The 25,947-nt window shown below is 41.2% G+C and overlaps 1 protein-coding gene across 4 annotated transcripts in view; it reads left to right on the top strand.

The window, feature by feature from the left end:
* Positions 1-20,465, top strand: part of im:7151449 (CUB and sushi domain-containing protein 1) — a 32,556-nt gene extending 12,091 nt beyond the window's left edge. The window contains exons 8-12 of one of the 4 annotated variants that reach the window (XM_060919433.1): positions 10,612-10,647; positions 16,195-16,254; positions 17,182-17,236; positions 19,382-19,466; positions 19,705-20,465. In XM_060919433.1, coding sequence (XP_060775416.1) covers positions 10,612-10,647; positions 16,195-16,254; positions 17,182-17,236; positions 19,382-19,466; positions 19,705-19,713 — 245 coding nt within the window. In that variant the 3' untranslated portion in view covers positions 19,714-20,465. Of the gene's footprint in view, positions 1-10,611; positions 10,648-11,518; positions 12,352-15,668; positions 15,827-16,194; positions 16,255-17,181; positions 17,237-19,381; positions 19,467-19,704 lie in introns of those variants that run through there. The other 3 variants (XM_060919434.1, XR_009654551.1, XR_009654552.1) reach the window with 3 other exon arrangements.
* Positions 20,466-25,947: the final 5,482 nt, after the last annotated feature.

The raw sequence follows: 25,947 nt of genomic DNA, 5'->3' as shown, positions 1-25,947 counted from the left end.
TTTCTGCAATCAGGGCGGCACGGTGGTGTAGTGGTTAGCGCTGTCGCCTCACAGCAAGAAGGTCTGGGTTCGAGCCCCGTGGCCGGCGAGGGCCTTTCTGTGTGGAGTTTGCATGTTCTCCCCGTGTCCGCGTGGGTTTCCTCCGGGTGCTCCGGTTTCCCCCACAGTCCAAAGACATGCAGGTTAGGTTAACTGGTGACTCTCAGGCCCTGTCCACACGGCAACGGATTCAGGTGAATCTGATAAAATTGTTTATCGTTTCGGCCTGGCGTCCACACGGCACCGGCGTTTTGGGTGCCCCACAACGATATTTTTTGAGCACGGGTTCCAGAGTGGAAAAATCTGGCAACGGCGCCGTTGCGAAGTCGTCTGGATGAGTAGAACGGATTTGTTTACGATGACGTCACAACCACATGACTAGAACAAGCAGCACTCTCGCTGTTTTGTATGAACCACTGCATTGCATTCACTTTTGTATACAGCTTTTCTTTTAAATAAACAAGTAACTGAACCATTTCTTGAATTTCTTTTTTTATTGGATAAGACTGCTTTTCAAAATGTTCACACACAATATTAAAAGTTATATAAATTATATAAAAATGCTTTTCAAAATGTTCACACACAATAAGAAAATTAAGTTATATAAAACTATGCTCACTAATAAAACTAATTTGTACACACAGAAGGCACGATTTCCTCGCGGAGTCGCAGCCATCTTCTTCTTGTTGTGTGTTTGTTCCTGACAGTGCTTCACACCGGGTAGAAGAAGGGGTTTATGCGCATGCGTTTACTTCTTCTATTGTTCTGGTGTCTTCGATGGGACCGTCTTATAGCGCCCCTAGAGGTGTGGCATGTGTATTGCATCGTTTTCAGCAAGCGTTGCGTTGCCATATGTACCTGATATTTTACTGATCCGTTGCCCATGTGGACGCGATATTTTTTTTAATAAACTCTCGTTGCCGTTGTCGTGTGGATGTAGCCTAAATTGACCGTAGGTGTGAATGTGAGTGTGAATGGTTGTCTGTGTCTATGTGTCAGCCCTGTGATGACCTGGCGACTTGTCCAGGGTGTACCCCACCTTTTGCCTGTAGTCAGCTGGGATAGGCTCCAGCTTGCCTGCGACCCTGTAGAACAGGATAAAGTGGCTACAGATAATGAGATGAGATGAGATTTTCTGCAATCAACACAGGGTCCAAATTAGATATACAGGGCCATATATATATATATATATATATATATATATATATATATATATATATATATATATATATCCCCACTAAGATTATTAATTCAATGGTGTTGAGCATTCAGAAATGTCTTTTAAGCTGCCAAGGCCAAGGTGTCCCAACTTCCTGTTACAGATTATGATTGACTACAGCTAGTAACTTCTCTTTCCCAACATAAAAAGGGTTTGTTTGACAAGTACAAGTTATTGGGAGGTGGAGCCACTTTGCCAAGGTCTGGAAGAAGAAGAGGAAATTGATTCAGATGGTCAGGAACAATTCAGGAACCACCAAGGCACAGGCCTGCCATGAACTGGAAATTGTCCAAAAGTGTCACTATCTACAGCATGCAAGTTTTGCATCGCTATGGACTGAGAGGCTGCTGTCCAAGAAAGAAGGCCCTGCTCCAAACTCGACACCTTCAAGCTCAAGTAAAGTTTGCAGTTGAACACATGGACAAAAAAAAAGCTTTCTGGAGGAAAGTTTAATGGTCAGATAAGACAAAAATTGAGTTGTTTGGCCAAAATGACCAGAATTATGGTTGGAGGAGTAAAGGTCAGTCATTTAAACCCAAGAACACTGTACCAACTGTTGAGCATGGTTAAACAAAGTGGATGGAATAATGAAGGGCGAGGACGAGCACAGTATTCTTCAGCATAACCACAAACCATCAGCTAGATAGTTGAAACGTGGACATATTTGGGTGTTCCAACAGGACAATGACCCCAAACAAATCAAAGCTGGTTGTGGATTGGATAAAGCAGGTTAACATTACATACATGTCAACCTATATGGAATGTCCGTATTTTATACGGATTTGATTCAATAAACGTAGTATACGGGCGTACAAATAAAGTTATACGGATTCTTTAAAAAAAAACTTCAATATTTATTTAGAGCTATAATCAAGTCCCACGATGATAAAAGAGCGCATAACATTTACAAACGTACTGTACACTACAGAAAGCACAGACAGCCAGTAAAGAGTCTTATGAAATCGCGCGTTATCTTGTGGTAGCGAGACTTCATTCCACTTTTGATCATGCGCACACCGCATTGCGAGAATCCCGCCAACCGGGAAGTAACATTTTTGTTTGAAACGCGTATTTCCACCTGAGTGACTTTCACTAGCGACTGAAAAGATTCTGAATGGGCACTCCGGCAAGCTCAACACAGACACTTGCTGTGACATGCAGCCTAGTGAGTATTGGTGCAGACTGCTAAAAAAAAGCTGTCATGGAGTACAATTCAGAACATTAGAGTGACACTTTGTGTTTTTGTCAAACATTAGAGCTTTGTATTCATTCTGAAGGTTTATTAGGGCCCGAGCCCTATGGGCGAAGGCCCTATTGTTCTTGTAAGAGTTCACTATTATTAGGGCCCGAGCCCTATGGGCGAAGGCCCTATTGTTCTTGTAAGAGTTCACTATTATTATTCTTCCGTCTTCTTCTTCTTCTTCTTCTTCCGTCTTCTTCTTCTTCTTTATTTTTCTCCGCTGTTGGGCCATTTTCGGGGCGCTTGCCATGGGCGAAAACGCACGAAATTTGGCACCAGTTCCGAGAATTGCCACCGCTACTCAGACCCAGAAGCCCAAACTTGGCCGGGGCTCAGGGCCTCTATAGCGCCCCCTAAGTCGTTGTGATTTTGGCCTCCCGCATTAAGGTGCCTGGGTGCCATGTAGTTTGTAGTAGTGGCATGCCATTTGGTGCGCATATGTATCTCACTAAGCCGGACAAAAATGTAATGCCAATGCATTAGCCACGCCCAACAGGAAGTGAGGTAATTTCACTTTTGTGCGAAATGCATGGCCACGAAGACGGCGCAACTCCTCCTAGACCGTTCATAGGAATGTCACCAAAATTGATAGACATCATCTACAGACATGGCTGACAAAAGTTACTAAATACGTTTCACGTCGGATAAACCGTTCAGAAGTTATACGTCAATCAATTTTCGATGCAAATTTTTACATGCTTAAAAATTCATAACAAATCTTCTGATTGCTCAAAACTGCTCATAGTTCACACGCAAATCACTCATTGGGCTTCTGACATGTTACCCAATTTCTGTGATATTTCGCCACTGGGGGCGCTATTTTTGGGCAAAAATTCCAATCTTTCCTCAAATTTGGTCAAACTTCACGGCCACCCTCTTACTACCTCCCATGTCATGTATACCACGTTTTGGAAATTTTCGTCCATGGGGGGCGCTGTTTTTGGCCGACGCAATTGCTCCAAAACGGGTTTTTGGTAAATAATTCCATAATGCTTTTCCTTCACACCACTACCTTGTGATAGTACGTTGCTGTTGTAGACACTTATTTTTCCAACTCATAATCGCTCATGTACAGCATAGCGCCACCTACTGACATGGGAAAAACCAAAAAATTTATTCTTCAAAAATCTATATCTCATCTTCTATTTACTCAATTGTCATCAAACTTCATAAGCAAACTATTCATAGCTCACCTGACGTCTACGCCAAATTTTGTGCACTTTCGCCCCTGGGGGTGCTGGTTATGGCAAAAATGATATCGCAGCTTCTGATTTGTCAAACTTGGCAAGCAAACTCTTTACAAGACCCTTATTGGGGCGCTTGCCATGGTCGACAACGCATGAAATTTGGCTCCTTTTTCTTAGACTGCCACCGCTACTGAGAACCAGAAGCCCAGATCCAGGCGGGCCTCAGGGCCTCTATAGCGCCCCCTAACTCGTTGTGATTTTGGCCTCCCGCATTAAGGTGCCTGGTTGCCATGTAGTTTGTAGTAGTGGCATGCCATTTGGTACGCATATGTATCTCACTAAGCCGGACAAAAATGTAATGCCAATGCATTAGCCACGCCCAACAGGAAGTGAGGTAATTTCACTTTTGTGCGAAATGCATGGCCACGAAGACGGCGCAACTCCTCCTAGACCGTTCATAGGAATGTCACCAAAATTGATACACATCATCTACAGACATGGCTGACAAAAGTTACTAAATACGTTTCACGTAGCATAAACCGTTCAGAAGTTATGCGTCAATCAATTTTCAATGCAAAATTTTACATGCTTAAAAATTCATAACAAATCTTCTAATTGCTCAAAACTGCTCATACTTCACACGCAAATCACTCTTTGGGCTTCTGACATGTTACCCAATTTCTGTGATATTTCACCACTGGGGGCGCTATTTTTAGGCAAAAAATCCAATCTTTCCTCAAATTTGGTCAAACTTCACGGCCACCCTCTTACTACCTCCCATGTCATGTATACCACATTTTGGGAATTTTCGTCCATGGGGGGCGCTGTTTTTGGCCGACGCAATTGCTCCAAAACGGGTTTTTGGTAAATAATTCCATAATGCTTTTCCTTCACACCACTTCCTTGTGATAGTGCGTTGCTGTTGTAGACACTTATTTCTCCAACTCATAATCGCTCATGTACAGCATAGCGCCACCTACTGACATGGGAAAAACCAAAAAATTTATTCTTCAAAAATCTATATCTCATCTTCTCTTTACTCAATTGTCATCAAACTTCATACGCAAACTCTTCATAGCTCACCTGACATGTACGCCAAATTTTGTGCACTTTCGCCCCTGGGGGTTATTATTATTATTTTTCTGTCGCATTTGACCTTATTTGAGGCATTTCCCCATGCACGAAAACTCATGAAATTTGATACACACATCAGTCATTGTAACCGCTTCTCAGCCACAGACGTTTGGCCCCGGGCGTGGCCCAGGGACTTCATAGCGCCCCCTAATTGAAACAAATCTCTTCAGAACTTATGGCCAGAACCTTACTCAGAACCCTTAGATCAGTTCAAAAATGACATGAATCATGACAGTTGTCCTAGCAACACACACACACACACACACTGCAGACACAGGGAAGCTAAGATGACTTAAGATTACAGCGTGAGATGGAGATAAGGAGGAGACACATGTATAGTTTTGTACATATATAAATGTACATTTTCACACCACAGAAACACACACACACACACACACACATACTTTAGTGTTTGTCTGTCTGTCTCTCATCCGTCAAGCAGTCATGGCATTTGCAACATGCACATCACCTTTGAACATTTGATGAATATATGACATGTGACTGTTTTGTTGGGTGGCAGAATGTCCTGGGTTGCGGAACCACATGGGCGAGGGCCCGTCAAGGCCGCTAGCGGCTTTAATTATTCTTCCGTCTTCTTTATTTTTCTCCGCTGTTGGGCCATTTTCGGGGCACTTGCCATGGGCGAAAACGCACGAAATTTGGCACCAGTTCCGAGAATTGCCACCGCTACTCAGACCCAAAAGCCCAAACTTGGCCGGGGCTCAGGGCCTCTATGGCGCCCCCTAAGTCGTTGTGATTTTGGTCTCCCGCATTAAGGTGCCTGGTTGCCATGTAGTTAGTAGTAGTGGCATGCCATTTGGTGCGCATATGTATCTCACTAACCCGGACAAAAATGTATTGCCAATGCATTAGCCACGCCCAACAGGAAGTGAGGTAATTTCACTTTTGTGCGAAATGCATGGCCACGAAGACGGCGCAACTCCTCCTAGACCGTTCATAGGAATGTCACCAAAATTGATACACATCATCTACAGACATGGCTGACAAAAGTTACTAAATACGTTTCACGTAGGATAAACCGTTCAGAAGTTATACGTCAATCAATTTTCGATGCAAAATTTTACATGCTTAAAAATTCATAACAAATCTTCTGATTGCTCAAAACTGCTCATACTTCACACGCAAATCACTCATTGGGCTTCTGACATGTTACCCAATATCTGTGATATTTCGCCACTGGGGGCGCTATTTTTGGGCAAAAAATCCAATCTTTCCTCAAATTTGGTCAAACTTCACGGCCACCCTCTTACTACCTCCCATGTCATGTATACCACATTTTGGGAATTTTCGTCCATGGGGGGCGCTGTTTTTGCCCGACGCAATTGCTCCAAAACGGGTTTTTGGTAAATAATTCCATAATGCTTTTCCTTCACACCACTACCTTGTGATAGTACGTTGCTGTTGTAGACGCTTATTTTTCCAACTCATAATCGCTCATGTACAGCATAGCGCCACCTTCTGACATGGGAAAAACCAAAAAATTTATTCTTCAAAAATCTATATCTCATCTTCTATTTACTCAATTGTCATCAAACTTCATACGCAAACTCTTCATAGCTCACCTGACATGTACGCCAAATTTTGTGCACTTTCGCCCCTGGGGGTGCTGGTTATGGCAGAAATGATATTGCAGCTTCTGATTTGTCAAACTTGGCAAGCAAACTCTTTACAAGACCCTTATTGGGGCGCTTGCCATGGTCGACAACGCACGAAATTTGGCTCCTTTTTCTTAGACTGCCACCGCTACTGAGAACCAGAAGCCCAGATCCAGGCGGGCCTCAGGGCCTCTATAGCGCCCCCTAACTCGTTGTGATTTTGGCCTCCCGCATTAAGGTGCCTGGTTGCCATGTAGTTTGTAGTAGTGGCATGCCATTTGGTACGCATATGTATCTCACTAAGCCGGACAAAAATGTAATGCCAATGCATTAGCCACGCCCAACAGGAAGTGAGGTAATTTCACTTTTGTGCGAAATGCATGGCCACGAAGACGGCGCAACTCCTCCTAGACCGTTCATAGGAATGTCACCAAAATTGATAGACATCATCTACAGACATGGCTGCCAAAAGTTACTTAATACGTTTCACGTAGCATAAACCGTTCAGAAGTTATACGTCAATCAATTTTCAATGCAAAATTTTACATGCTTAACAATTCATAACAAATCTTCTAATTGCTCAAAACTGCTCATACTTCACACGCAAATCCCTCATTGGGCTTCTGACATGTTACCCAATTTCTGTGATATTTCGCCACTGGGGGCGCTATTTTTGGGCAAAAAATCCATTCTTTCCTCTTTTCCTTCACACCACTACCTTGTGATAGTACGTTGCTGTTGTAGACACTTATTTTTCCAACTCATAATCACTCATGTACAGCATAGCGCCACCTACTGACATGGGAAAAACCAAAATATTTATTCTTGAAAAATCTATATCTCATCTTCTATTTACTCACTTGTCATCAAACTTCATACGCAAACTCTGCATAGCTCACCTGACATTTACGCCACATTTTGTGCACTTTCGCCCCTGGGGGTGCTGGTTATGGCAAAAATGATATTGCAGCTTCTGATTTGTCAAACTTGGCAAGCAAACTCTTTACAAGACCCTTATTGGGGCGCTTGCCATGGTCGACAATGCACGAGATTTGGCTCCTTTTTCTTAGACTGCCACCGCTACTGAGAACCAGAAGCCCAGATCCAGGCGGGCCTCAGGGCCTCTATAGCGCCCCCTAACGTGTTGTGATTTTTGCCTCTCGCATTAAGGTGCCTGCTTGGCATTTAGTTTCTAGTTATTATTATTATTATTAGGGCCCGAGCACTGTCCAGTGCAAGACCCTATTGTTTTTGAAGGATTATTATTATTATTTTTATTATTAGGCCCCGAGCACCGTACAGTGCGAGACCCTATTGTTGCCATGTGTCCAATTCTGTGCTTTGTCGCCATTGTGGGAGTAATGTCTCTTGCCGAGGAGGCTGTGGAAGGTCTTTCGCGGGGACGCATTCCCCCGCCCCCCTTGGCCGCTGGCGCGAGGGCCCGTCGAGGCCGCTTGCGGCTTTAATTGTTATTAATATTGAATAAAAAGTAACTGGGATATATCATTGTTAATTATCATTCAAATTTTAGGTAAATTATTTTAATTTGCATCTTATACGGATTTTATAAGGGAAATGCGGATTTTGGAGGTTGGTTATACAGGTTTGATTGACCAAAGGTTGACATGTATGACATTAAGCTCTTGGAATGGCCTTCCCAAGGTCCTGACCTCAACCCTATTGAAAATACGTGACCTGTGCTTCAAAGTCGGGTCCATGCCAGGAAGCCAACAAATTTAATTTAACTCTACTAACTCTGCCAAGAAGAGTGGTCAAATATCCAACCAGAATTCTGCCGGAAGCTTGTTGATGGCTACCAAAAGAGTCTGGTCAAGGTGACACTTGCTAAGGAACCTTTTAACCAAATATTGGGTGTGCTTTGTGTATATTTTTTTATATTGCCATGACATTCATGTCCATGATGAGTGTATGTAGACATCTGAGTCCAAGTAACATTCCTGTATAGGCATTAAAATGCATGATGGATAGGTGTTAGTTTGTGTTATCTGCTTCAGGAATGCTGTTGTGACTCTATCACTCTGCTCTCCTGAAATGTTGACATTTACACAGCAGCTCCTACATTGTTTAGTCTGATTTAGTTTGAACTCAGCTCTGGTCATTCTGTGATTGCAATGCATCTGATGCTATGTGTTTGCTTCATTTTCTTACTAATGTTGATTTTTCATAATCAGGACTCCTTGTGAGTTTTACATTCAGAGACCGGCTTCACAAATTCACTCTACTGATCAGATGAAAAAACACTCCCCCTATAGCTGCAAAACTGAGACTACATTTGGGTGTCTGTCAGAATACAGAATGAAGTGCGTGCCCAGGACTGTGTGTATACACATTTATAATGAAATACCGTTGCGCCAACAACAGTAACCATTTCCATTAACTTCATTCCCAATAATTACCCAAATCAGCTTACAAGGTTAATATTTTGTCAGGCAGCAGAGACAGTTATAGGTACATTTCTGCTTTATTACAGAGACAAACAAGTCCAAAACAAGAAGGTCAAGGTCAACAAACAAGCAGAAGTCAGGCAATGTGTAAACAGAGTTACTTGGGCAAGAGACAAAGACGTAAACCAGAAAAGTGCTTGTACCCATAAGCAAAACAGCATAAAGATATAAGACTTGGTATAGACAGGTACATGACATTGAGTGGATTATTCTGTCCACATTCACTGGATATGAGCAATTGCGTGCTCTGATTGGCTACTGTACTACTTGGCTATCAGCTCATATACCGTGAGTAGAGAAAAACAAAATGGTGGAGCATGTTGCTTTGCCAACCAAGGATGAAATAAAAACTCTATTTGAAAACAAAACCCCAAAATTTGTTATCAAGTATTTAAAAGAAACAGAAACAGCTAAAAGAATCTAATTCCCCCCCATATCTCCTGTTCCACACTCCAGCCCAGTCGGTGGCAGTAATGCACCTTTAAGTTGGTTTGCCAACTGCCAAAAAAAACCCTAAAGAAGAAGAAGAACCCCCCCCCCCAGCCCCCACCTAAATACAAAAAAAAAAAAAGCAACAAAATATGGAATAAAAGTATGTGATGGTCAGAACGGGGTGGCACGGTGGTGTAGTGGTTAGCGCTGTCGCCTCACAGCAAGAAGGTCCGGGTTCGAGCCCCGTGGCCGGCAAGGGCCTTTCTGTGCGGAGTTTGCATGTTCTCCCCGTGTCCGCGTGGGTTTCCTCCGGGTGCTCCGTTTTCCCCCACAGTCCAAAGACATGCAGGTTAGGTTAACTGGTGACTCTAAATTGACCGTAGGTGTGAATGTGAGTGTGAATGGTTGTCTGTGTCTATGTGTCAGCCCTGTGATGACCTGGCGACTTGTCCAGGGTGTACCCCGCCTTTCGCCCATAGTCAGCTGGGATAGGCTCCAGCTTGCCTGCGACCCTGTTGAAGGATAAAGCGGCTAGAGATAATGAGATGAGATGGTCAGAACGTATCTTTTTTTTCAAGAATTATTATTATAGTATTTTTCACAAATCGCTACTGTCATTTCGCCAGGTTGTTTACATTCTAAGTGGAAATGATTTTGTCGGATGTTTTGTGTAAAGTTTTTATTTATTGAATTTGTAAAAAATAAAAATGCCCTGTTTTTCAAAATCCAGTGAACGTGGATAGAATAAAACAGTTATTCCACTCAATCTTGTCGTACATGACTAATAGCCAACACAGCGCTATATGCCTTGTCAGCTGTCAGCTCATGTACGACTCGATTTCGTGGAAGAACTGTTAAATGTGTGTGTGTGTGTGTGTGTGTGAGAGAGAGAGAGAAATGAGAGTCCTTATATACTGTGGCAGTAACTGTGTAATTGAGTCCAAGTGTGTGCAGTTGGAAAGATGATGAATGTGAAGGTGAGAGTGTTAGTGATGGCTGGGTGTCATAGTCCTTGGCGACCTTGTTTGTAATCCATGTTACACTCTGGGAGTTGTGGTTGGTGGACATGTTTGTAGGCTGCTCTGTGTTTTGTGACCTGGAGAGCAATGCTGCTTTATGCATTGGTGTGATATACTGTGTCCGGCATTATGCAAGCTCACTAACCCCCACTTACAAACAGACAAAAAGTAGACTTGCAGTATACTTTTCAGGCTTTTTTTGTTGTTGTTTTTTTACAGATCAAGTGTCTTATTGAATGATCTAAAATTTTTGTTCATAGTGACTTCCTTAGAGAAATGGGATGTTTCACCATACTGTAAGTCATAGTTTCTCTTAATTTTATATTACTACCATATTAAATTTAAATGTTGACTGTGCTGTTCTCAGGGATATTTTATATACAGTCCCCTCTGTAAGTATTGGAACAGCAAGGCCAATTATTTTGTTTTTGCTATACATTGAAGACATTTGGGTTTGAGATCAAAAGATGAATATGTACTTCAGGTTTAATTTCTTGATATTTATATATAGATGTGTTCAGCAACTTAAAATATGGCCTCAAACAGATAGGCCAAGGAAAACAGCAGCAGTTGATGACAGAAACATTGTGAGAGCTGTGAAGAAAAACCCAACAACCTCCACAGGGCAGGGATGAAGGGATCACAAGGTGCCATTTGAAGAAGACTTTTTCTGAGAGCAGAAATAGAGAGGCCATACCACAAGATACAAACCACTCATCAGCAGTAAGATTCGGGAGGCTGGATTGGACTTTGCAAAGAAATACAGAGATGAGCCATGAAAGTTCTGAAAACCGTAGGTGCTAAAAGAAGGCAACTGGGCTTGCTTGAAATTCTTGAAGACGTTTCACCTCTCATCCGAAAGGCTTCTTCAGTTCTGTCTGACTAGTGGGGAGTTCCAGGTATTTATCCTCTAGTGGATCAAAAGCAACCCTCAGGAGAGTTGTTGAGGTCACCTGGGTCACTGAATCCTGTAGGTGTAGGTCCCTGGAGGCCGGTTGTGAACTGACTGAAGTCTTGGTGAGGGTGTGTATTCAGTTGTCTGGGAAGTGTGCCAAGGACTGCATTGTAGATGGCTGATAAGTGGTGTGTCAGACCACCTCCTCTGTTCAGTGCTGGTCGTTCCAGGTTGACGAAGATGGCTTCTTTTACTTATCTTTCAAACCACAGGTCTTCTCTGGCTAAAATGTGTACGGTACATCGCAGTCCTGAAATGAGTGTCCTTTGTTATTGAGATGAAGATAGACTGCAGAGTTCTGGCCTGAGGAACTGACTCTCCTGTGTTGAGCCATGGGCCTGTGAAGCGTTTCCCCAATATACAGGTCCATGCATTCCTCACTACACTGAACTGCGTACACTACGTTGTCCTGTTTGTGTCTGGGTATTCTATGCTTGGGGTGGACCAATTTCTGCCTCAGAGTGTTACTGGGTTTGAAATTTACCGGAATGTTGTGTTTGTAGAAGATCCTCCTGAGTTTCTCAGATAGTCTAGAAATGTAGGGAATGACAGTGTTCTTGCATTTGTTGCTGTTTTCTTCCCTGTCCATTATGTTTCTTTTTCTGGTCTTGACAAAGGCCCAGTTGGGATACCCACACTTCTGAAGAGCTTCCTTGATGCATTTTTGCTCCTTCTCTTTTCCCTCTATGATTGTAGGCATGTTCTGAGTCTTTTTGCCACACTTTGGCATGTTCCTGCCAAAGTGTGGCAAAAGAAAGGATCTGCTCATGATCCAAAACATACAAGTTCAGTGGTCAAGTACGGTGAAGGTAGTGTCTTGGCTTGGGCTTGTGTGGCTGCTTCTGGAATGGACTCACTTATCTTTATTGATGATGTAACTCAAAATAATAGCAGAAGAATGAATTCAGAAGTCTACAGAAGCATTCTGTCTGTCAATTTACAGCGAAATGCATCCAATCTAAATGGGAGGAATTTCATCATGCAGCAAGACAATGAATTAAAATACACTGCCAACGCAACAAAGGACTTCATCAGGGGAAAAAAAGTAGGTTTTTAACTGGCCAAGTCAATCACCAGACCTTATTTGAGCATTCAGTTGAGTACACACATCATTACTGAAGAGGAGACAGAAGGTAGACACCCCCCCCCCCACCCCAATAAATAAATAAATTAATTAATTAATCAATTAATTAATTAAAAAGAACCTCCTGTGGTACAAGCCTGGAAAGGCATAAAAGAAGAATGCAACAGTTTGGCGAGGTCAGTGGGTCCCAGGCCTGATGCAGTTATTGTAAGCAAGTGATATTCAACCCAATATTAAGTGTTATTTACTTTAAAGGGCTGATGACATGAACATGACTCTATGCAATTTCTTAAATAAACTATACAACATGGCAAACATGTTAGATTTCTGTTATAATTACGTGAAAAGAAGCTGTTGTTACACAAATATCCAACTTTTAATTGCACAGCGCAAGAAAACTGGGTCCGTGGCTCGCAGCCATGTTGTGACGTCAGCGGGAGAACACGCTGCGGTTCACTGGCTGTTCTACTCTGGTTCTACTCAATGGAAATGGCGCATGAAAATGCCGGTGAACTCTCTAGTGCTAGCTCTTCCTCTTCTGGGAGTCTATAATTGTGTTGATCTCTTCCGAATAGAATCTATGATAGCCTACCCTCTTTACCCTTTGCCTCTCATTGCTAGGCGGCAGTTACATGAAAGCCGCAAGCTTTCACAAGCAAATACATGACTGATATCACGCCGACTTTATGATTACATTTATGATTATCATGTAGAATCTATAGCTCTACCTACATACCTTTATCTTATGTAATTTCACAACACATGTTCTGACAGGAGGACTGTCTTTGGATCCGGCATAGCTACGAGTAGACCCCCTCCAGAATACTGGCAGTGTTGCCAGATTGGGAGGTTTCCCGCCAGATACTGCTGCCAGATACTGCTGACGTTTTCCAGCCCAAAATATGTTCAAAACCCACCAAAATGCACTTGAAACCGCCCAACTGGGTGGGAAACCTCCCAATCTGGCAACACTGTGTAGGCACTGCTGATGGTAGTAACACACGTTTGTGCTGAACTGAACACCCAAGAGATTCCTTTAAGCTGGGAAGGGTGTCAAAACAATCCAAATCGAAGTGTTCAGAGCACAGGACGGATGTTGGTGAGGGCTCCCACTTGTCACGAGTGTGCCTGATTTGCTTCACCCACTTCGCATGCAGCTCGGGATCTATGGGAAACTTGAATAAACTTACCCCATCCTTGTGGGTTTTGGAGCAAAAGCCGGCAACACAACGCGAAGGCATAATATCTATAATGTATAATAATGTATAATAAAAATACTAATAATGATAAACTGAACACCTGTCGCATCAACAACAAACTGGTAAGTTAGGAGGAAGGTTCTTTCGCTGACGTCATATAGCCCCTCCTCCTCTTTCGTCTCCTGTGTGCTGCAGCCCCGTCAAATTTGCCCAAATAGCCGCGTTTTTTATCATAACTTGTAAAATAGGCGCCTTCGTGAATTAATATATGGATCATCGGGAATTACTTTTTATGTTATAAAACATCGCCAAAGATGTCAAAAACGTGTCATCAGCACTTTAATTAACTTTAAGTCAATCTGTTCCAATACTGTTGCTTACCGAAAAACCGGGTGGTCTGCCACCAAAGGTGCCATGTTCTAAGTTGTTTAACACATCTAGATGGAATTCTAGATTAGATTAGATTAGATTAGATTAGATTAGATTAGATTAGATTAGATTAGATTAGATAGAACTTTTTTGATCCCTTTGGGAGGGTTCCCTCAGGGAAATTAAAATTCCAGTAGCATCATTATAGGATAAACAGAGAATAGAATAGAAAAAAGAGAGAACTTCTAGATAAATTAAGTCTTTAGAAAACTTCTAGATAAATAAATTAAGTATTTACATATACAAATATATTAAAAAGATATGAAAAAACTCTACTCTGTCATCTCATATTCATCTTCTGATCTCACACCCAAATGTCTCAGTGTTCAGAAAAAAAAAAAGCAAGAATTTAGAATTAGCCTTGGTGTTCCAGTACCTTAAAACAGAGGGGACTATAGTTACTACAATAGCTAATTGGTGCAGCAGGTTATGGGTTTTACAGTCATGTGAAAAAATAAGTACATCCCATGGAAATTGTAGACTTTTCTCAACATATTTAAACAAGCAAACCTTTCTCAATTTTGATACAGTGCCTACAGATAAAGGTGATATACCTGAACAAAACAACATGGAAAATTAACTCTTTCAATCATTTATTCCACAAAAATATTGATAGACGTAATATTCTTATGTGGAGAAAGTAAGTACGCCCTTGGCTTCAGAAGCTAGTATTGCCCCCTTTAACAGAAATAACTTCTTGTAGGTGTTTTGCATAATTGTCCACCAGTCTCTGGCATCGGCTTGTGGAAATTTTTGACCATGCTTCCATCAAAATTCCTTCAGTTGCAAGATGTTTGAGGGTTTTCTTGCATGTACTGCCCTTTTCAAATCTCCCCACAACATTTCAATGAGGTTCAAATCTGGGCTTTGACTAGGCCATTCCATAACCCTCCGGTTCTTCTTTTTGAACCATTCCTTGGTGGATTTGCTCGTGTGCTTAGGATAATTATCTAATTTAAAGGTCCATCTCTGGTTCAACTTCAACTAAACAGATAGCCTCACAATATCTTCAAGCACTCTTTGGTATGATTCAGAATTCAGAATTGAATCAGTGAATGCACACTTCCCCGTCCCTGAGGCAGCAAAACAACTCCAAACCATAACATTTCCACCACCATGCTTCATAGTTGGTATGAGGTTCTTCTCCTGAAAAGCCGTCTTTGGTCTGAGCCACACATTTGATTCGTCTGTTCAGAGCACACTATTGCAAAAGGCCTGGTCTTTGCCTGTATGTTCACTGACAAGCTGTAGTCTTGCTTTAACGTTCCTTTTGGGCAGCAAAGGCTTTTTCCTGGCATGCCTCCCATGCAGGTCAAATTTGCCCGATCTCTTTCTGATTGTAGATGTATGCACTTTCACACCAGCAGTTGCAAGAGTTACCTGCAGATCCAGTGATGAAATATTGGGGTTCTTGGAGACGTTTTTAAAAAAAATTTTATTTTATTTATTTTTTTAGCATCAAATGATCTGTTCTTGGGCTGAATTTGCTGGGGTGGCCAGTCTTGAACAAACTGGCAGTTGTTTGAAACCTACGCCACTTGTAGAAGATTTTCCTTCCAGTGGAAGGATTTATTTCTAATAAGTTAGAGATCTTTTAAAATCCCTTGCAATATTCATAGGCATCCACAACCTTTTTTCTGAGGTCCTTAGAGAGCTCTCTAGATCTTGCCATGATGACACCACACACTTCAAGAGCAAAGCGAACACTAGAGCCTAGATGTCAGGTTTAAATAAGACGGGTTCCACCTACAGGAGCATCTCATCAAGGGCACCTGATCTGGAACACCTGCTTTGAATTTTATTGACTTGTCAGTGTGGTAAATGTAAGGGTGTACTTATTTTTCAGGGTGTCCTTACTTTTTTGACTGATTTTTTAATTTAAATTATGAAAATGCCTACAGAATGTCAATTTCATGTGTCGTTTGTTGGAGTATATCACCTTTATCTGTAGGCACTGTATCAGAAGGGTTAAATGTTTGCTTGTTGAGAATATTAATATTGCTGAGAATATTATTATAAAAATAATTAGAAAATAAATTAGAATATAAAATAGAATAAAAAATATTAGAAAAATAAATCATGCATGTTGCCCAGTATTACTCAGTCATTTATTATTATTATTATTATTATTATTGTTGTTGTTGTAATTGTTATTCATGGATTTCTTTTTTTCTAGGGAATCCCAGTGCTATGGAGAACGTAGTTGTGATCGTAATCATTGTCATCGCTACTATTTGTAAGTTTTTTTTTCTTTTTTCAAATAATGTCAAAGTCATGAGTGTCTGGAAGTATGAAAGATTATCCATTTTAAACTGAAGAAAAACAAAACAAAACATGAAAAGTAGTGGCCAGCCAATGAGCAAAAGTGAAACTTGGGGTCACTTTTCACACACTATAGGCTAAATGTTTACTTGTTTGTTTGTTTCACAAGTATACATTTTCTGAAGTAAAGTTTTAATACTTCATGACGTGTTTTGTATCATTGCAGTAGCGTGACAAGAAAAAAATGTTTTAATGTGATGATATAGGATGTATAAACAGGAAATAGAAATACAGCCGTCTAAAATGGAGATGAACTGATCCTCAAATTAGTTCTCTGTTTAATTCTTACACCAAAGGCCTAATTTTCCAATCTAGACTTTATTTTGTAATATTAGGTAGCAGGAAACTGTAACCTATCGACTGTAATCTGTATTAGTGTTTTTGGGTCACTCTTTTTTTGCCTCTTTCACCATCGCCCTGACTTTGTCTTTTCTTTAGAAAATTATTAGTTTGTTTTTCCCATGGTAATGGATGACAAAAGGATTGTACACATGTGCAACCTCATATTTATTACCACAGGGAAACAAGGCATGGTTAAGAATAGAGCTCTTGGGGAATGACAGCAATTGACAACAAGACTGACAATTTGTTTGCATTTATTTAAAGTATTCCTTGTGGACGCCAATACTTTTGGTGAATGCATTGTTGAGGTGAAATTCTATTCTTTAAAAAGTTACTGAAACGAGAATCTTTTTTTTCCCCCTTGAATAAGGGTAAATGTTTTCTCCTATTGCTGGATTAGAATTGTGTTTAAGGTTTATTATATGCAATAGCTTTTGCTTATGTTTATGGACGTCACCATATTGGGTAAATCAGTAACATGTCGCTTTTTTTTCCACAGTGGTTTTAGTCGTAATTATAATTTTTGTTGTGCCATATTACCTGAAACGAAGAGGGTAAGTAATTTTTCATGTCTTTTATAAAGAACAGCATGCTAAATTAATTAGCCCACTAAATTTCTGCATGTGTAATACGCTGCTACTGATCTTCAAACTATTCTAAGCAAACCTGCTACTTTTTTCTTTCTCTGTTCTTATCTTATTTTTAATTTGTCTTGTTATTTTGAGTTAGGATAAATCAAGATTATGTGTGCTTCCTGCTTAATGAGTGAAATAACTTAGAAATGTATTACTGGCCCTGCATTATTCAATCAGCCACATAGACAGCCAGCACCATGTTTGGATTCTTTTTAGGGTTCTCAGATAAATGTGCAAAGTTTCAGAAAGTGGAAAATAACAGGAAAGGCAGGACAGATTGTGGAATCCTGGAATTTTTGCCTTTCCTGATTTTCAGGATGTGAGCAAATCCCCCCTTTTTTCTATTGAAGAATATACCTTCCTGATGGTTCCTATACAGTATATATTCTTGACACATAATACAAATTTGTTTATAGTACACTAGTATAATAGTGTACTATACAAACAAATAAATGAATAGGTTAAACAGTAAAATGGTATGTATATGGGTAATTCTTCAGCAGAGAGGCCAAAATTATGAAATGATTAAGATTGCTTAACTTTTCAGCTCAGTGATATTGCTAAAGTGCAGAATCCAAGGCAAAATGTACTGAAAACCATATTTAAAAATCATCACCCCGATTATAGCAATGTCGCTTCAGAGAAATCTTGGCTTGAATTTTAAGAAATGAAAGTTCAGTTTTTTCTGACGTAAATCCGTTACTGACTTTTCTTTCGTCATAAAAGATTTTGCGTTCAGAGTTAAACACAGCCAATTTGTCTACGCTTTTTTAGGGTCAAAAGATACCCCATACAGTGTGAAATTTTTATTTACGACGATTATCTTGAATACCGCAGCTAAGAAAAGTTACCACGTTTTGTTGTGAATGTTACCGAATGTTGCTGTTACCGAAGAACTATCCATATACATATCAGCTAAAGATTAACCATCATTAGTCAGGAAACAACACATTTTGACTTTACGGCATAATTTGTCAGCTAGATAAGGGAGGTAGTTTCTCCTAAGCAGAAGTGGATCTGCATCATGTGGCTTGATTGCCACGTGGCACATCAGCCACACAGGAAGAGCAGTCCATCCATCCATCCATCCATCCATCATCTGTTCTACAGGGTCGCGGGCAAGCTGGAGCCTATCCCAGCTGACTATGGGTGAGAGGTGGGGTACACCCTGGACAAGTCACCAGGTCATCACAGGGCTGACACACAGAGACAAACAACCATTCACACTCACACCTACGGTCAATTTAGAGCCACCAGTTAACCTAACCTGCATGTCTTTGGACTGTGGGGGAAACCGGAGCACCCGGAGGAAACCCACGCGGACACGGGGAGAACATGCAAACTCCGCACAGAAAGGCCCTCGCCGGCCACGGGGCTCGAACCCGGACCTTCTTGCTGTGAGGCGACAGTGCTAACCACTACACTACTGTGCTGCCAGGGCAGTCCATATTATATAATATATTAGATAGTATGTATTTTGTGTCAGCCCTGCGACAACCTGGCGACTTGTCCAGGGTGTACCCCGCCTCTCGCCCATAGTCAGCTGGGATAGGCTCCAGCTTGCCTGTGACCCTGTAGAACAGGATAAGCAGCTACAGATAATGGATGGATGGCTATATTTTGTGTATAAGAAGCTAATTTGTACTGTTGAATAGTTTGTGTCATCCTCAGAGTGAACTGAACTTCACAATCATGCTATTTGAACTGCATTTGAAAAGAGGTGGTTGCTGATTTCACATGAAAGCTCATGCTGGATTCGCGATAGGATTAATAGTCGATTAGGTAATGCAGGGTTACAGTGATGACAGCTGGCTGACTAACACCCAGAAGAAATGGGCAGGACCATGAAATACAGACATGACGTCGAACATATTGAGCATGTTATATGATATGAACACTGTGTTACGAAATGAATACTGCTTTGTTCAACTGCTTAAATCAAATTTCGCCCCATACTATTTGTAAAGCAGGCAGTATATAAGTTCTAAGTTGGTTTACAAAGTGCTTAAAAGAAGGCAAGCGGATAATGTTGAATGTATCTCATTATCTGATGATGCTACATAGATCATATGACACTGGTGAAGAAGACAAGACAAAAGGAGCATTAAAGCAAGCAAACTCTTACTCCTACAAACAGGCCCAATACAAGGTACCTATGGCGATTACTAACCCGGCTGCAACTCAGTTTTGTCCTTCTTATTCTGATATTTTCTTTAGTTAAGAGTTTTTCCATAGCTTAATAGGCTTGTGTAATAATTTAGTAACTTAATTCATAGAAGTAGTGAAATTTCTAACATTGTCTGTCTATTTCAGTTGTAAAATATTGAAATATGTATGCTGTGGTCAGATGACCTAAGATTACGTTTTTTACTTCCTCCCAAACACAGGGCCCGTAATCGCACAGCTCCTGTCTGCTGATCTGCTTGTGATCCATGCAGTATTCAGGGCCACAGTATTACCTCATGAAATGTGACCAAAAATGATTTATTTGCACATTGATAGATATTATTATATTCTGTACGAATTGATTTCTGTTTCCTTTTCTGAATGCTGAAATTCATAGCTCACTTTGAAAAACATAGCTCACGTTGAGATCAGCGACACATTTCTCCCTGACATTCTCTCTAAGGGCTGGGGGCTCCTTACACAGTCTTCCAGAACAGAAATGGGAACCAAGATGGCTCATATTTTCTCCTAAAGTGGTTTTGTCTCAGGCCAGACTATAAGCGTGAGACAGGCCAAAATAAATCTGTCACACTGTGCTCTTCACAAGTGAATTCCTGATACACGGACACAGAGCATCTTTTATTCAGTCGCTCATGCAGAAACCGAAGTGCACTGAAGTAAAGGCCATGACGTGTGAGGCAGCCACTGATTATTGTTACCTGGTCAGTGGCACTGCGTTAAGCACCAGATTTGGGCAAGCTTACAAATAAATCATATTTAAAGGAAAGTCAATAGCAATACTCATTCAGATATACGTTGTTTAGTCTAGCCGACGAAGTACAGACTTCAGAGCAAAGATATTAGAATGTAATGCTTTATAAGCACTTTAAAGATTCACTGTGGCTGTTTGATGAACTGTGTGACTAATCTGATGATGTAATAATCTTGTAAATATTTTTCTAATAAAACTATTTACAAAGTTGATCGAATTTTTACTGTACTGAGAAATAACCCTTTCTGACTAGTGGATGGACAAATCTTTATGCCATTCAGTTTACTGCTAAAGTGAGGTTATATGATATTGTAAATTTAACATAATGAGCTAATTTAATTTTTACTCTCAGTGGGAATACTCTCAGCTGTTAAAAAGCTTTAGGCTTGGGTAGAAAGTATCTGTTATCTGAGCTAAAATGTTCTTATTTGTCCATACTCACAGGAGGCTGTTATTCCCCTGCTATATTTCGCCTCAGAGATGAAAGCCTTTGTGGGAGTTGAAAGGGAATACGATGTGATATTTTTAAGGGAGCCCTGTGATGTCCTGGCAACTTGTCCAGGGTGTACCCCGCCTTTCACCCATAGTCAGCTGGGATAGGCTCCAGCTTGCCTGCAACCTTGTAGAACAGGATAAAGCGGCTAGAGATAATGAGATGAGATTTTTCAGGGATGTAACCTGTGCTAGATATGTTTAACCCTGAGTTCTAATCTCAATTTGATCTTGGAAACAAAGGTCCTAGAGACATCAATGTGAAAAGAGTTTTTTAAAAAAAATTGGCAGCTATACTAAACCTGCAACTGAGATTTACTTCCTAAATCATATACAAATGGTCTGGACCTAAGACCAAGCCACTAGCTGATAGCAGTTTCATCGATGCTTTTGGATGCTTTATTAGGATTGTGCTCAGAATGTACAGTGTCTTGCAAAAGTATTCATCCCCCTTGGTATTTATCCTGTTTTGTCACATTACAAGCTGGAATTAAAATGGATTTTTGATTCACAAATGGATTTGATTTACACAACATGCATACCACTTTAAAGGTGCAATTTTTTTAAAATTGTGACACAAACAATAATTAAGATGAAAAAAGAGAAATCTGGAGTGTGCATAGGCATTCATACCCCAAAGTCAATACTTTGTAGAGCCACCTTTTGCTGCAATTCTAGCTGCAAGTCTCTTGGGGTATGTCTCTATTAGCTTAGCACATATAGCCACTGGGATTTTTGCCCATTCCTCAAGGCAAAACTGCTCCAACTCCTTCAAGTTAGATGGGTTGCGTTGGTGTACAGCAATCTTCAAGTTATGCCACAGATTCTCAATTGGCTTGAGGTCTGGGCTTTGATTAGGCCATTCCAAGATATTTAAATGTTTCCCTTTAAAACACTCCAGTGTAGATTTAGGCTACATCCACACGACAATGGCAACAAGATTTTATTAAAAAAAATCGCGTCCACATGGGCAACGGATCAGTAAAATATCCGGTACATATGGCAACGCAACGCTTGCTGAAAACGATGCAATACACATGCCACACCTCTATGTGCGCTGTAAGATGGTCCCATCGGAGACACCAGAACAATAGAAGAAGTAGGACGCATGCGCATAAACCCCTTCTTCTACCCGGCGTGAAGCACTCACAGGAACAAACACACAACAACAAGAAGAAGATGGCTGTGACTCCGCGAGGAAATCGTGCCTTCTGTGTGTACAAATTAGTTTTATTAGTGAGCATAGTTTTATATAACTTAATTTTCTTATTGTGTGTGAACATTTTGAAAAGCATTTTTATATAATTTATATAACTTTTTATATTGTGTGTGAACATTTTGAAAAGCAGTCTTATCCAATAAAAAAAAGAAATTCAAGAAATGGTTCAGTTACTTGTTTATTTAAAAGAAAAGCTGTATACAAAAGTGAATGCAATGCAGTGGTTCATACAAAACAGCGAGAGTGCTGCTTGTTCTAGTCATGTGGTTGTGAAGTCATCGTAAACAAATCCGTTCTACTCATCCAGACGACTTCGCAACGGCGCCGTTGCCAGATTTTTCCACTCTGGAACCTGTTCTCGTTTTGGGGCACCCAAAACGCCGGTGCCGTGTGGACGCCAGGCCGAAACGATAAACAGTTTTATCAGATTCACCTGAATCCGTTGCCGTGTGGACAGCCTCTTAGCAGTATGTTTAGGGTCACTGTCCTGCTGGAATGTGAACCTTTGTCCCAGACTCAAACCTGGCGGCATGGTAGTGTAGCATCGCCTCACAGCAAGAAGGTTCTGGGTTTGAGCCCAGCAGCCAACGGGGGCCTTTCTGTGTGGAATTTGCATGTTCTTCCTGTGTCTGTGTGGGTTTCCTCCGGGTGCTCCGGTTTCCCCCACAGTCCAAAGACATGCAGTTAGGTTTGGTTAACATGGGACGGCCTTTGGCTGAAGTGCCAAAGAGTGGCGGCGCGCACGTACACAGCGGCTTTGCTTTCCTATGATGAACAAAATTTCATTGTACATTTGTGCAGTGACAATAAAGTCATTCTATTCTATAAACCTCTGGCCGACTCAAACAGGTTTTCCTCCAGAATTGCCCTGTATTTAGTGCCATCCATCTTTCCTTCAATCCTGACCAGCTTTCCTGTCCCTGCAGATGAAAAACAACATGATGCTGCCACCACCATGCTACACTGTAGGAATGATGTTCTCAGGGTGTTGGGTTTGCGCCACACATGGCATTTCCCATGATGGCCAAAAATATCAGTTTTTGTCTCATCTGACCAGAGAATCTTCTTCCATGTGTTTGGGGAGTCTGCCACATGCTGTTGGGCAAACTCCAAACATGTTTTCTTATTTTTTTCTTTCAGCAATGACTTTTTTCTGGCCACTCTTCCATAAAGCCCCACTCTGTGGCATGTACGGCTTAAAGTGGTCCTATGGACAGATACTCCCATCTCCACTGTGGATCTTTGCAGCTCCCTCAGTGTTATCATTGGTGTCTTTGTTGCATCTCTGATTAATGCCCTCCTTGCCCGGTCTGTGAGTTTTGGTGGGCAGTCTTCTCTTGTCAGGTTTGTAGTGGTGCCATATTCTTTCCATTTTGCTATAATGGATTTAACGGCACTCCATGGGATATTCAAAGTTTTGGATTTTTTTTTATAACCCAACCCTGATCTATACTTCTCCACAACTTTGTCTCTGACCTGTTTGGAGGCTCCTTGGTTTTCATGTTGCTTGCTTAGTAGTGTTGCAGAGTCAGGGTCCTTCCAGAACAGGTTGATTTATGCAGACATCATGTGACAGATCATGTGACACTTTGATTGCACACAGGTGGATCTTAATCAACTAATTATGTGACTTATGAAGTGAATTGGTTGGACCAGCTCTTATTTAGGGGTTTCATATGAAAGGGGGTGAATACCTATGCACACTCCAGATTTCTGTTTTTTCATCTTAATTATTGTTTGTGTCACAATAAAACAATTTGCACCTTTAAAGTGCGAGGCATGTTGTGTCAATTAAATGTTGCTAACCCTCCAAAAATCCATTTTAATTCCAGTTTGCGATGCGACAAAACAGGACAAACACCAAGGAGGATGAATACTTTTGCAAGACACTGTACGAGAAAAAAAAACTGGCAATGACAAATAAATCGAGAAATTGGAAATTCATTCTGTTCATTAAAACTATATACACAGCTTGCGTAAGTATGCACACCCTTTTATCATTGGGAATGTGGCTGTGTTCAGAATCAAGCAATCATTTAGACTCATGTTAAATACTAATTAGTGTACAACTGTGATCAATTAAAGTGATTGATTAACCCCAAAGAAAGTACAGCTGTTCCTGTAGGCTTTTCCTCACATCTTCTTGGTAACTTCCAACTGGAAAAGCTACAGGCCACAAAGAACTTACAAAGCAGGCACGGGATGTCTTTGTTGAAAAATATCAATCAGGGTTATGAAAAATTCCAAGCTAATGAATATACCATGAAACACTGTAAGGACAATGATCGACAAATGGAGAAAATATGGCATAACATTACTAAGAACTGGACATCCCTCTAAAATTGATGAGAAGACCAGGAGACAACTGGTCAAGGAGGCTGCCACGAAGCCTACAGCAACATTAAAAGAATTGCAGCAATTTCTGGTAAGTATTGGTTGCTCCATACATGTGACAACAACCTCCTGAATTTTTCATATGCCTGGGTTATGAGAGTGGGTGGCAAGATGGAAGCCCAAATAAGTCTCATCTCATTATCTCTAGCCGCTTTATCCTGTTCTACAGGGTCGCAGGCAAGCTGGAGCCTATCCCAGCTGACTACGGGCCAAAGGCGGGGTACACCCTGGGCAAGTCGCCAGGTCATCACAGGGCTGACACATAGACACGGACAACCATTCACACTCACACCAGAGCACCCGGAGGAAACCCACGCGGAGAACATGCAAACTCCGCACAGAAAGGCCCTCGCCGGCCACGGGGCTCGAACCCGGACCTTCTTGCTGTGAGGTGACAGCGCTAACCACTACACCACCATGCCGCCCCCCCAAATAAGTAAACAAATAAAAACATCCAAGCATGACTAAAGTTTGCAAAACAAATAAACAATAACACCAACAATATAAAAATATATACTAACCCAAAACCTTATGGAATAATATATTATGGTCTGAGGAAACCAAAGTTGAACTTTCTGGCCATAATACTAAATGATATGTTGGTGAGGGGGACAACAACCCTCACAGCACATCACCAAAATAACCATCCCCATGGCGAAACATGGAGGTGGCAGCATCAATCTTTTGGGCTGCTTTTCTTCAGCTGGAACTGGGGCTTTCATCAGGTTAGAGGTGATAATGAATAGCTCCACATACCAGTCAATTGTGGTGCAAAACTTTAAGGTTTCTGCTAAAACACTTGAGATGAACAGTAATTTCACTTTTCAGCATGGCAGTGACCTGAAGCACACATCTAACTGAACAAAGGAACAGCTTCACCAAAAACATGATCAAGGTTTTGGAATGATCCAGCCAGAGTCCAGATCAAAATCCAATCAAGAGAAGCTTTTCCTAGTGGACGTTCAGTGGATATGGATGTTAAGGTGGCATGGTGGTGTAGTGGTTAGCACTGTTGCCTCACAGCAACAAGGTTCTGGGTTCAAGCCCAGTGGTTAGCAGGGGGCTTTCTGTGTGTAGTTTGCATGTTGTCTGCATGGGTTTCCTCTGGGTGCTCCAGTTTCCCCCAAAGACATGCAGTTAGGCTAATTAGCTACTCTAAATTGCCCATAGGTGTGAATGGTTGTTTCCCAAGCCCAGAAATGGGAGGGTTGTGGCAGGAAGGGCATCCAGCATAAAACTATGGTCCAATTAATACAACATATGGATCAATATGGTTCACATGGACCCTGACTAGGCAATAATGCTGGAGAAGAAAATGGTGATTTATTATTAAGGTGGAATTCTAGTTCCAAATAGAAAGAGTCCAATAGGCTGAAAAAAAGCACCACGAGTTGTTTTTTCTTTCTTTTTTTCTTCTTTTTTTGTTCTTTGCTTATGCTGACAAAGCCTCATCTGCCATCTGCCAACAGCTAACTAAATATTCACTGAAGTTTTTGTTGTTGTTGTTTTGTTTTGTTTGTTCATTTCAGTTACAGAAAACAATGTGGATGTACTCTAATAAATTGTACATGGACTTTTTAGTAGACA

This window comes from Neoarius graeffei, chromosome 4 (assembly GCF_027579695.1).
Source record: "Neoarius graeffei isolate fNeoGra1 chromosome 4, fNeoGra1.pri, whole genome shotgun sequence".
NCBI lineage: Eukaryota > Metazoa > Chordata > Actinopteri > Siluriformes > Ariidae > Neoarius > Neoarius graeffei.
The sequence above is the reverse complement of the archived record's forward strand: the minus strand, read 5'-3'. Positions and strand labels throughout refer to the sequence as shown.